Raw genomic sequence first — 14,181 nt, forward strand, 5'->3', positions numbered from 1 at the left:
GTGCCACGTAAAAAAAAATATATAAGATTATGTGATGTAAAGTTGTAATATTTGGAGAATAAAGTCGAAATATTACGAGAATGAAGTTGAAATGTTTTGAGAATAAAGTCGAAGCGTTTTGAAAATAAAGTCGTAATACTATGAGAATAAAGTCTAAATATTACGAGCATAAAGTCAAATATTACGAGAATAAAGTCAAAATTTTTCGAGAATAAAGTTGAAATATTACGAGAATGAAGTTGAAATGTTTTGAGAATAAAGTCAAAGCGTTTTGAAAATAAAGTCGTAATACTATGAGAATAAAGTCTAAATATGTACGAGCATAAAGTCAAAATATTACGAGAATAAAGTCAAATTTTTTCGAGAATAAAGTCGAAATATTACGTAAATGAAGTTGAAATGTTTCGAGATAAAGTCAAAGTGTTTTGAGAATAAACTCGTCATACTACGAGAATAAAGTCGTCATACTACAAGAATAAAGTCGTCATACTACGAGAATAAAGTCGTCATATTACGAGAATAAAGTCGTCATATTACGAGAATAAGTCATACTACGAGAATAAAGTCGTCATATTACATGAATAAAGGCGAAATATTACGAGCATAAAGTCAAAATATTATGAGAATGAAGTTGAAATGTTTCGAAAATAAAGTCGTCATATTACGAAAATAAAGTCGTCATATTACAAGAATAAAGTCGTCATACTACGAGAATAAAGTCGTCATATTACAAGAATAAAGTCGTCATACTACGAAAATAAAAGTCGTCATATTACAAGAATATAGTTGTCATACTACGAGAATAAAGTCGTCATATTACGAGAATAAAGTTGAAATATTACGAGCATTAAAGTCAAAATATTATGAGAATAAAGTCGAAATGTTTCAAGAATAATATTTTGACTTCATTCTCGTAGTATTACAACTTTATTCTCAAAACATTTAGATTTAGGCCCAATCCCAATTATTCTCTTTTGGTTGGAGGGTTAGGGGTAAGGGGAAGGGCCAGATAGCCCTTCAAACAAAGATTTTTCGGGACCACACTTCAAACGAAGGGGTATGATTTATCACCGCAACATGGCAGCTACAGCGAACAAAAAGACACATAAATGTAAATTTTCTGGCATTAATAAAGATTTTAACGAAAAGTAATCATTTGTTTTATGTTACATTCAATTGTGAGTTCATATTAACGGTCATGTTATTCAAAGAAATGTTTGCAAAAAATCGCTAATATTTGCTAACGTCATAACATTACAGACTGCATGATAGTGCCACAGCAAATTATGTCTGATCAGGGCGATAACTGCCGTAGGCTAATCCCCCCAATAATTATAAATCGCTAAACTATTTTCTCAAATATTGCCTATTCAATTGTGTGTGTTCGCGTCTGTGCGTTTATCTTTTTAGAGTGAGTTTACCTAAAAACAGCGATATTTTGACTTTATTCTCAAAACACTTCGACATTATTCTCGAAACATTTAAACTTTATTCTCGTAATATTTCGACTTTATTCTCAAAACATTTAGACTTTATTCTCGAAGTATTTCAACTTTAGTCTCAAATTATTTCAACATTATTCTCAAAACATTTCGACTTTATTCTCGTAATATTTTGACTTTATTCTCAAAACATTTCGACTTTATTTTCGTAATATTTCGACATTATTCTCGAAACATTTCGACTTTATTCTCATAATATTTTGACTTTATTCTCAAAACATTTCGACTTCATTTTCGTAATATTTCGACATTATTCTCGAAACATTTCGACTTTATTCTCATAATATTTTGACTTTATTCTCAAAACAATTAGACTTTATTCTCGAAGTATTTCAACTTTATTCTCGTAATATTTCGACTTTATTCTCGTAATATTTTGATTTTATTCTCCAAACATTTCAACTTAATCTCGAAGTATTTCTACATTATTCTCATAATATTTTTACTTTATTCTCGTAATATTTCTATTTTATTCTCATAGTATTACTACTTTATTCTCAAAACACTTCGACGTCATTCTCGAAAAATTTCGACTTTATTCTCAAAACATTTAGACTTTATTCCCGTAATATTTAGACTTTATTCTCGAAAAATTGCAACTTTATTCTCAAAGTATTTAAACATTATAATCATAATATTTCAAATTTATTATCGTAATTTTCAACTTTATTCTGCTTATATTTCTACTTTATTTTCATAGTATTACGACTTTATTCTCGAAACATTTCGACTTTATTCTCGAAACATTTCGCCTTTATTCTTGAAGTATTTAGACTTTATTCTCAAAGTATTTAGACTTTATTCTCATAATCTTATTTTTTTGCAATGTGGCTCTGAAACGCTGTCGTAATATATACAAATTATATATATATATTACTTATATCTGCTTTTTTTCTTTTAAATCTGAAATTGGGATAGAGCGATTTATTCATAAAGTAATTGTAACAGCAGTGATGACTGATATCAGTGTTTATATTGGTGCATCAGATGAGTTTATGAAACAGCTGTGGTTGAAGTGACACGTATTTGACACGACAGAACGACGAGAACAAGATCCAACACACACAGCTCATCAACACATGCACATGCTTCTCAACATTACAAAAACACTGACATCATTAGGCATTATAAATAAAAAAATAATGTTAATAAAATGTCCCCATCCATGCGATTCTTTTGAAACCCACTGACTTTGATTGTACTCTAAATATCTGTTTCATGTTTCACTGAAGAAAGAAAGAAAATCATGTGGGTATGAAACGACATGAAGGTGAGTAAACAATGTTGATTTTGGGGTGAACTGTCCCTTTAAGGTGATACAGACTGTGGCGAGTGGGGCGGGGCCGAGAGGCGTGGGAACGAGGAGTGAGGCCAGGTGTAGTGATTGGAGATGAGCTACACCTGCGCCCCACCGCCGGTCTTGAGTCCCACGTAGGAGATGGAAGGATATAAAACTGGAGTGACGACCGTGAAGGACGAGAGAGGACCAGGCCTGGGACATTATTTTATGTTTTGGCTTTTATTTGTGCGCACCAGTCGTCCGTGAGGGGCTGGTGCGCCGTTTTGTATTTATTTTGAATATTAAAATTCTGATTTGATTGTGCGCCGGTTCCCGCCTCCTTCTTCCCGATGATTACGAAGGTTATATCATTACAGTGGTGCCGAAGCCCGGGAGAAGGAGGGACGCGCTGCTGAAGATCCCTCGCCGCTGTGGTGAATCTGCGGTGCCCTCGAGCAGGCGAGGTATGTGCCGCCATGGACGCTTGAGGCGGTGGGCTGGAGCGAGTTGCCGGGGACGGGCGAGCTCGCTGCTGGCCGCCCACGATATGGAGGGGCGGCTGCCGTCCGTGAGGGAGCGGAGGAGTCGGCGCCGTTCGCCAGGGGGCCGGAGCCTGCCGCCTCCGTGAAGGAATCCGGAGGGGCAGGGAACGGGGGACTCCTGCCGGCTGCCCAAAACCGGAGGAGCCGTCGCCGTCCATCGGGCGGCGGAGGAGTGTCGCGCCGTCCGCCGAGGGCCGTCCAGTGCCACCGCCAGGCACCGCGGAGGAGATCACCCAGCTGGTGGAGGGCCGAGCAGCAGTGCGTCTGGGAACCGGATTTTTTTTTTTTCCTCTCTCCCCTCTCTCGTCCTTGTCGCTCCTCCTTCCATCTCCTTTTCTCTCGCCTCGTCTGTCTTACCCCCAGGTTCCCGCAGGTCCCCGTGAGCGGTCCCCCCCGGAGGGAGGGGGGGGGAGTAGAGCGCAGTCTCGAGGGTACCCCCCGGCCTGCGAGGGGCGATGGGGGTATGTGGCGAGTGGGGCGGGGCCGAGAGGCGTGGGAACGAGGAGTGAGGCCAGGTGTAGTGATTGGAGATGAGCTACACCTGCGCCCCACCGCCGGTCTTGAGTCCCACGTAGGAGATGGAAGGATATAAAACTGGAGTGACGACCGTGAAGGACGAGAGACCGGCGGTGGGGCACAGGTGTAGCTCATCTCCAATCACTACACCTGCCCTCACTCCTCGTTCCCACGCCTCTCGGCCCCGCCCCACTCGCCACACAGACGTTCTCTCAATGTTCTAAGTGCAGCGTTAAAAGAACGTTATGGTAAATGTATAAAAAAACTTTTATATTATGTATTCAGTGAATTCTAGATAGAATATTTTACACGTTTCACACGAACTTCCTAAAATGTAACATTTGTAACAAACAGATTGAGAGTGTGATTACAGGAACATTGTGTGTAAGTTTAAATAACGTTCTTATAACGTTAAGAATGAAACGCAATGAAAAAATTAATTTTCAAAGTTTTAAATTATAAAACTATGATTATTACAGTATTTTGTACAAGAAAATAAATGTTTAGGTTTTCTATGTGATAATACAGTTTAATTGAATTTATTACTAGCCATTTTTTTTAATTAATTGTGTAATTTTTTTGCAATTTCTCAGTGAAAATGATTGCAAAGTAAATCCTAAAAAATTTTGATTACTGTCACCGCAACACACACAAACAAGCACATAAGAAAATATAATAATTAATAATAAAAATAATAATAGTTTTATTTTAGATTGCAACTATAACATTACAAACCATTATTTGTCTGTCTTAAATTCTTTATTTAAACCCTAGCTGTAAAACATCTGAACATTAATATTTATTATATTATATTATATTATATTCTTATTTTATTAATACATTTGATTATAATAAAAAATTTAAGACAGTTTTATGTTGTTTTATTATGATTATTATTAATAATAAAATATTATACAAGCCAAGAAACATTAAAATAGTAATATTTCTTATTATAATTAATTAATTTAGTAATATTAGTCATATCACTACTGTAAAAATTATTATTTAAGAAAAACATAATAACAGTTTTAGATTGTTTTATATTAATTATTATTAATAAAAATGTTTTTTAAAAACATTACAATAGCAATATTTATTATTATGATTAATGATTTTAGTAATAATAATCACATTACTTCTGTGAAAAACATACTGTGCAAGTATTTCTGAAAAAATCAGAGCATCAGATCACGAGCTGTTCACGTGTAAATTAACACAGTAGTGCATATATTTATGTAATTAAATCGCAGACTTTGCCATTTGATAATCGCAGTCAGCCGTATTGTGTCTTTGGTTTTATTTTGAGTGATCATGTCTGTGTAGTTGACTCTCTCCTGACAGGCACCAGTTTGCATATCAATGCATCTATTATTGTCCTTGCACTCAGTTCTGAATGTGTTAAAGATGGTATCACCATGGTAACGGAGTGGGAAACTGGCATCATCACTGGTACTGGATTTCAAAAACCAGTCTGCAGTCTGTTAGACACTTCATGGTGCATTTCATGTATTTGTCTCAGTTGTTTATCCTAAAATTCATTGGGATACATAGTGCCTCATTGTCATATAGCTTTACATTTATTAGCTTGAAAGAATTCAGTGAGAACTGTTTGAGTTCATAACGATCTGAGCTCAATTTGAGACGTAGTTGAGAGCTCTTCTGAAACTCGTATGAAATTACTAGGCTCTTTTTCTCAGACTTCCTCTCAGACTCAGTTTGCTATTATTTAAATTTCATTACTGATTATAAGAAGCAATTGAGATGTCAAATCGATCTTCTGTGAGATTTTTCTATCTTGTAAATTATCAAGCTTCTGTCCACTACAGAATAAAAAGGTAATTACAACTTATTTCTTTTACTATAGAATTGCAAGATTTAAACTCAAACTCAGAATTACAAGAAAAAAAATGTATTGCGAAATATAAACTCAAAATCTGAATTACAAGAACAAATAGAATTTTGAGATGTAAATGTGGAGTTGCGGGAAATAGACTCAAATTTAGAATTGCGAGACATCAACTCAAACTCAGAATTACAAGAAAAAATTATAATTGCAATATATAAATTTAGAATTGCCAGTTATAAACTCAAACTCATTTATTGTGAGATTGAAATGTATAAGTACTGCATACTTTAAACTTTACAAGAAATTTTTTTTTATTGCGAGATATAAAGTTGCAATTTGCAAGATTCAAACAAATTCAGAATTGTGAGATTTAAACTTAGATTCAAAATTACAAGAAAAAATGTAAACTGAGAGATATAAATTGCAAGATATAAACGTAGAATTGCAAGATATAAATCAAACTCAGAATTACAAGAACAAATAGAATTGTTGGATGTAAATGTGGAAATGCAGGATATAAACTCAAATTCAGAATTGCGAGATATACAATTAAACTCATAATTACAAGAAAAATATATAATTGAAAGATATAAATTTAGAATTGTCAGTCATAAACTAAAAAAGTAGAATTTGGGAAATATAAACACAGAATTTGCGAGACATACGCACAGAATTGTGCGATTTCACCTCAGACTCAGAATTACAAGAAAAAAATGTAATTGCAAGATAAAAAACTCAAAATTGTGAGATTTCAACAAACTCAGAATTGAGAGATATAAACTCAAACCTTCAATTAAAAGAAAAAACTTTGTGAGATATAAACTTAGAATTACAAGATTTAAACTTCCAGAAAAAAACTGCAGAACTTAGAGGTTATAATTCACAATTCTGTTTATATTTTGCAATTCTGACTTTTTCAACAGAGAAACCAGAAGTCCAACTTGTGAGATGAAAGTCACATTTACCTTTTTTATTGTTTTATTCTGTGGTGGAATCAGGCTTTTATAATAATGCCATATATCTGATGTGTTTAAATGAAAGTGAGCTCAGTGTTGTGTTTGAGTGTCGTCTGTGTTTGTATCATGGGTTTCAAAGCCGCACACCATGATCTCTGCGGGAGACCAACTCCTGCTGCTCTGAGCTCTTCACCAGCAACCAGAGCGATATGAACATAAAACACACACAAACACACAAACACACACACTGTCAGTGGCCATCAGCGTGAAGCGCAGTAAGAAACAACCAGAAATAACTCGAATCGTGCTGCTGATCAGATTTCAGGCCAGGAAACACACACATTCACACGCTCTCTCTCTCACACACACACACACACACAGCTCCTCGGGGAGAGACACAGAGGGCATCTGAAGTGAAGTTATTTCGGGAAAACCTGCGTATGTTCAGTCTGACACAGTTGTCAGTACTAGTTGAGTTTTAGGTTTAGGAAGAGACTCAGAAACTGCAGTTTGACAACTAGTACAGTAAAGTACTGCGTATAGAGACAGTTTCAATTGTACTTTGGTACTGAATGATTAGAAAATGCAAGATATTATGTAGAATTTCGAGATTTAAACAAACTCAGAATTACAAGAAAAAAAACAGAATTGTGAGATGTAAATTTTGAATTTTGCCATATAAACTCAAATTTAGAAGTGTGAGATTTAAACTCAAACAAGACCAAATCCTATTTAAATGGAAGGGGGAATCCTGAAATCTCAAAAATTGCCATTATATGACATGTTTCAAATTAGCAACAAAATCTGAAATGCGCTGCCCCATGAATGTTGTTTCTTATGCTCAAATAGCATTTAAAAACCTTATTTTCCAGCCTAGACCAGACAAATAATGCTGCTGTTTCATAATTCATAACATTTATAACTATAGGAGTGAACCGTCTTTCTATTTCTATAGTTTTTGCTAACTCAGAATTACAAGAAAGTTTTTTTAATTGCGAGATATAAGCAAACTCAGAATTGTGAGATTTAAACTCAATCTCAAAATTACAAGAAAAAAACGAATTGCAAGATATAAACAAACTCAGAATTGTGAGATTTAATCACAATCTCAAAATTACGAGAAAAGACTGAATTGCAAGATATAAACAAACTCAGGATTGTGAGATTTAAACTCAATCTCAAAATTACAAGTAAATACCGAATTGCAAGATATAAGCAAACTCAGAATTGTGAGATTTAATCACAATCTCAAAATTACGAGAAAAGACTGAATTGCAAGATATAAACAAACTCAGAATTGTGAGATTTAATCACAATCTCAAAATTACGAGAAAAGACTGAATTGCAAGATATAAGCAAACTCAGAATTGTGAGGTTTAATCGCAATCTCAAAATTACAAGAAAAAACAGAATTGCAAGATATAAACAAACTCAGGATTGTGAGATTTAAACTCAATCTCAAAATTACAAGTAAATACCGAATTGCAAGATATAAACAAACTCAGAATTGTGAGATTTAATCACAATCTCAAAATTACGAGAAAAGACTGAATTGCAAGATATAAACAAACTCAGGATTGTGAGATTTAAACTCAATCTCAAAACTACAAGAAAAACATAGAATTTTGAAATATAAACAAATGTGGAATTGTGAGATTTAAGCTCGATTTGCAAAATTACAAGAAAAAAAAACATAATTGCAAGATATACTTTAAACAAACTCAGAATTGTGAGATTTAAACTCAATCTCAAAACTACAAGAAAAACCATAGAATTGCGCTATATAAAAGCTTAGAATTGCGAGATTTAAACTCATTCTTAAAATTACAAGAACAAAAATTTTAACTGCGAGATTTAAACAAAATTTTTATTGCAAGATGTAAAATATATCTCAAAATTACAAGAAAAAAATGTGAATTGCGATATATATAAAAAAGAAAATTGCGAGATTTAAACTCAATTTCAAAATTACAAGAAAAAGAGTTGTGACATATTTTATTGTATAATAGTGAGTATATAACACAATATGGGTCTCAGTTAGTGCAGTTATCGTACATTTATATACTCTTATAGTATTTGTTCATATTTTTTATTTTTCATTCTAATTTTAGTTTTAGTTTAGCTTAAATTGATTTTTAATTCGATTTTAGTAAATGCAGTACTTATTTTATTTTACTTATTTTTAAACAAATCATCTAAACGAACCAATTCACTGTGATGCATGAATCTAGTGTTTATTTTTAAAAGAGAGAGAGATTTTTTATCATTGTTTGCTGCTCATCAGACGGAGTTTAATGATTGTCTCAATACAGCAAGTTATTTACATTAGACAAATGAGCTTGTTAGTGAAACAGCTGTTCTGTTTTGAAACCAGCAAATCTACAGTCAGTCACACTACTGTAATGTATAGTTATGTTGGTTTAATAGCATCGCTAGTTTTGGTTAGTGGTGTCTGAGAGAGACGGAGAGCCACTGGAGCAGTTTTCCACACATCAGTCACTCCAAATGTAATCGAGTCGCGTCTAATCGAATGCAGCCAATCCCACTTCCACTGCAGTTACACACTTAATATGAATGAATGACGGGAAGCAGCACAGTGCTCCACATCACAGCTAAACACATTCTGTGTGTCTGTACGTGAACACAATCACTGCAAGCTCTCTTTCTTCTTCATAGAGCCTCTGGAAAACGGTTTTATTTTAAGATTATAATCATGGCAATTCAACATATATTTTTCAAATAAAATACTTTTGAAATAAATAATAATTACATCATGTTTTATGCATTCTTTAACATTTTTACATAATTTCCATTTTTTAATAAATAAATAATTATATTTTTTCTTTATGATGATAATTGGATACCACTCATTGACTTAAACAAGCATTTTGCTAGTAATTATCAGATGCATTTATGAAAGTCCTTTTCATATAAAATCATGCATTTACAAAGTCAAAGGGTTTTATTTTGTTAAATAACCTTTTCATAAAAGCATCTGATAATTACCAAACCACTGAGCGGCTGATCATAACAACAAAGAGATAAAAGTTGTGACATTTTCACCGATTTATATCAGTTGTAATGTGAATATTTAAAATTTTGCCTAATTTGCATATTTTAAATTAAAGTAGCAACGTAAAAGAAATTTAGATGTTATGTATATTTTAAAATGATTTTATTAAATGCAAGTAGATATTGACCTGTAATATCACAATGTACAACCTGTTTTACTGTAGTAACTTCAAGAGGATCTGCCATCAAGCGTAAAAATACAATCTGCTTCTAATTAGCCTGTGATTAGCCCCTGAGTGTGTGTGTGTGTGTGTGTGTGTGTTGGTCTGTAATCTAAACGCAATCAGAAAACACCTCATGTCAAGAGAAACGGCTCATTCAAACTCACACACAATGACAGAAAACGACAGAGAAGCCAAAACGGAGTGAAAAATGACTGAACGGTAATCATAAAGTATGTTATTATGTATGTTTTAAATATGTGATTTTTAGTGCTTGATCCCCTTGGATGCCACACCCATCGCGATCTCATTTGCATTTAAGCCACACCCCTCTATTATGTAGCCCTGCCCATCTCACCTTCTGTTTCCGCCTCTCTTTCCTCTTGTCTTCTGTGTCCTGCAGCATCTTCTCTCTCCACAGATCGAAGAAGTACGACGGGTTGGTGTAGAACTTCAGCCCTTCCTTCCCATCATCCCTAGAGACAGACGCAGATCAGATGTGTTCAGTGATGACCTACAGCATTTTTATACTAAATTAAACTGAAAAAAAAAAAAAAATGACATAATGTGCTTTAAAAATGTTAATATTTATGTATATTTCATGATGATAATTGTACTGTCACAAAAAAGCATGCAATTTTATAAAAATAATATTTAAATAAATGACTAATAAATAATTACATGAGATTTTTTATATTGTATATTATTATTTGTATTTTAAATAATAATATAAATGTGTCATTTTATACAGATATTTAATTGAAATAAAAAGTAATAACATACTATTTAACAGATGTTATATTATTTTGTATTTTTTTTATTGTGAATAATAATATACATAAAGTATATTTTTATTTATTTTAGATACAAATATTTTTCATGATGATAACTGGACAAACTGATAAACTGATAAAAATTGACAGTAAAGCCATTTCTAATGTTAACAGCGTTTCTTCTAATGCCAGAAGAAATGCTGTTCTTCTGAGCTTTCTATTCTTCTGAAAATACTTAAAAATAAAATGCATCACTGTTTCCACAAAAATATTGTGTAGCTCAACTGTGTTCAACATTGATAATAATCAGAAATGTTTCTTGAGCAGTAAATCATCCTATTTTCATGATTTCTGCAGATCATGTGACACTGAAGACTGGAGGAATGATGCTGAAAATACAGCGGAGCATCACAGAAATAAATTACTGCTTAACAGATATTCACATAGAAAACAGCTGTTTTAAATTATAATAATATTTCAAAATTTTTACTGTATTTGTGATCAAATAAATGCAGCCTTAGTGAGCAGAAGAGAATTTATTGAATTTATCCTGAGAATTGAAGACGCGCACAAGTGGAAGACAACGGTTTTACAGGAGGAGAGGAAACATCTGTCCTGATGTCTAATAAAATAACCTCCGGTGCCGGCGTCTTCATGAAGTAATAAGGGATTGTGTGAAGAGAGAGAGCTCATGCATAAATGCTCATGCTCTCAAAATAAATGTTCCTGCCTCCAGTAACAGGCATTAATTCCAGAAACACTCGCTCGGTGTGAAAACAGCAGCAGAACACATGAAAACTGCATGGACGAGAGCACAGACGGAGACAATATCACCCTTTCATTGCATAGTTCATGAAATATCAACTTAGTCCTCAGGAGAAATAAAAACTGACACCAATGAGTCACTAACACTAAAAATACAGAGCAAAAATATGAGCTCAGATCATCTGACCTGAAAAATGTTTGAGATTTTCCGGAACAAATATCCATATAATTTATATACAGTATATTACAAATAACATTCCTAAATCAAGATACATTTCTTTGAGAAGCAAACAAACAATATTAAGTCTTTTTTCCTGACAAAATGTATCAGAATTAAGTTTATGCTTTAAAAACGAAAAAGGTTCCACGGGACCTTTTTAACATTTTCAAGCAAAAACTCACTTGAACTCATAAATTAATAAGAAACAAGATATAATATGTTATTTTGCATTTCAAGTTAATGTATTTTGATTTAAATATGTTACTTATTTATACTGAAAAACATGGAAAATATTTTGTGAAAAATAAAATTAGCTTTATTGGCATTTAGGCTGATTGAGTGATGCTAAATAATATTTTTGACTTGAATAAAACTAGTTAATTAGAAATGTTTAAGTTGCAATTTATTTCAGTGTATAAGAAACACCTGCAAGGAACATCTGAGAGCTTTTAATAATTTACTGGAGATGCAAAATGACAAATTATGTTACATATTGTTTTCTGGAAATTATATCCAAATTAAATGAGTTTTGCTTAAAAATGAATAAAACAAATCCTTTTTTTTCTATATCTAAATTTATAAAACTTGCTTAATTGTTATATATTTTTCAGAAAATATCAAGTAAAATTTTATTTGTATCTTACATCTTGATTGAAGAATATTTAGATATTTATACTGGAAAAGATGTCAAAAATGCATATTTTGGTATCTTTACAAATTATTGTCCTGGTATAAATTAATGTATTTGGGTAATTGTGGAGATGTTAAATAATATTTATGACTTGAATAAAATGCATTATTGCTATTTAAACAGTTACATGAAGAGTTAAATGCATGGAAGCATATGGGTAGCAAAATTAATAAATATGTAAAATGGCGATGCATTTATTTAATCTGACATTTTCTCAAACATATGTGCAACATTTAGTGCAAAATGAAAATGAAAATTTAGTTATATAATTTACATTTGCATTTCCTACACTAGTTTTAATATGTAAATTAAAAACATATTTTAACGCTTTATAAGATGCAAAATTAAAAGGAAATTGTATTACCCAAATTGATTAGATGTTTAAAACGTCCATGCAAAAACTGTAGCAAAAGTATCATTTAAATGGCATTTTTCCTAAATGCATTGAGATTTACAGGTAGCACATCTGGGATTGCATTTTCATCGTGAAACCGTGTGATAATTGTATCAATATGCAGTATGAATTAGAAAATAATAGGTCATGTTAAAATATGTTTTTAATTTACATATTAAAACTAGTGTAGGAAATGCAAATTATATAATTGAATTTCCACACTAAGCATTGCACATATGAATGGGAAATTGCCAGATTAAATAAAGAAATTCATTGCCAATTTGCAAATTACATTTTAAAATAAATTTTGATACCCATATGCTTCCATATTAAATTAGATTTTTCAGTTTGTCAGTTCATGTCTTTCTGATTGCAGTTCATGTTATTTCAGTGGTATTGAAGTCTGCTGTGAAAACGTCTCCGGTGTGATTATCTGTTGGGTCAGGAGTCTGACCTGTAGGGTGTGAGGATGTTTAGCGGTGGAGGTTGTTCGCACAGCTCGTATGTCTCCTGCATGGGGACGGGAAGAGACTGACGCTCAAACAGCTGCTGGTCCTGGATGGTGGAGCTGCGGAAGGCCTTTCTCATGGTGATGTCCTGAAGAGACACTGAGACACAGACACACATCGCATCAGACCCACATCTGCCTTTCTACAGGCGAGTCTTTACAGATTCTTGAAACACTTACAAGACTGACAAAAAAATATGTGTGTTTGAATTAGTGGTCGACCGATATATCGGCCGATATTTGGCATTTTTCAAATATCAGCATTGGCTGATAAGTTTTTCTGCTCGTCTTCTAGGTGGGACTTTTATTTTGACAGTGCTAAAAAGGCAGCACCTGAGCTCACAGTTCTCATATTCTTCCCCTTGTTTACGGTCATTGTTAAAAGTTCTGTCTAATAATACGGATACAGCACTGTGTGCTGTATGTAAAATGACTGTTACCCCTGCTTTATTTGAAAAATATGATTCACAATGCACATGCAAATTTCCCAGAGCAGAGCAAAGCTTTTTATTGTATTTTTATTAAGTATTTATTTAAAAATACTTTAGTACAAAATATAGTTGAATAAAGAATAAGTTTGTTTATTTTTACACATTTATTTTTTAATCCATTGTCAAATGATTTCAAATTTCTTAAAAAAATATTATATATATATATATATATATATATATATATATATATATATATATATATATATATATATATATATATATATATATATATATATATATATATATATGTATATATATATATCGGCTTTATATCGGCTATCAACCCATCTGCTTTTCAAGATATCGGATATCGGTATCATCTGTCAAAAAAACAATATCGGTTGACCCCTTGTCTGAATACAAATTACAGCCTGATTTGTTCATAATTCTCATAACATTAAATAATTCAAATGCATATGACAAAACTAACAGGTTTGCTGATTTTGCCTGAAAGAAGACATTTAA

General features: G+C 32.7%; 1 protein-coding gene across 1 annotated transcript in view; it reads right to left on the reverse strand.

Moving 5' to 3' along the window:
* Positions 1-10,223: 10,223 nt before the first annotated feature.
* Positions 10,224-14,181, reverse strand: part of LOC113088753 (wiskott-Aldrich syndrome protein family member 1-like) — a gene marked incomplete at its 3' end in the record, with an annotated part of 30,240 nt that continues 26,282 nt past the window's right edge. Inside the window, exons 4-5 of the mRNA XM_026255823.1 lie at positions 13,172-13,325; positions 10,224-10,350 (exon numbers count right to left, since the gene is read on the reverse strand). Coding sequence (XP_026111608.1) covers positions 10,224-10,350; positions 13,172-13,325 — 281 coding nt within the window. The remainder of the gene's footprint in view (positions 10,351-13,171; positions 13,326-14,181) is intronic.

Source organism: Carassius auratus, unplaced genomic scaffold (genome assembly GCF_003368295.1).
Source record: "Carassius auratus strain Wakin unplaced genomic scaffold, ASM336829v1 scaf_tig00047001, whole genome shotgun sequence".
Taxonomy (NCBI): Eukaryota; Metazoa; Chordata; class Actinopteri; order Cypriniformes; family Cyprinidae; genus Carassius; species Carassius auratus.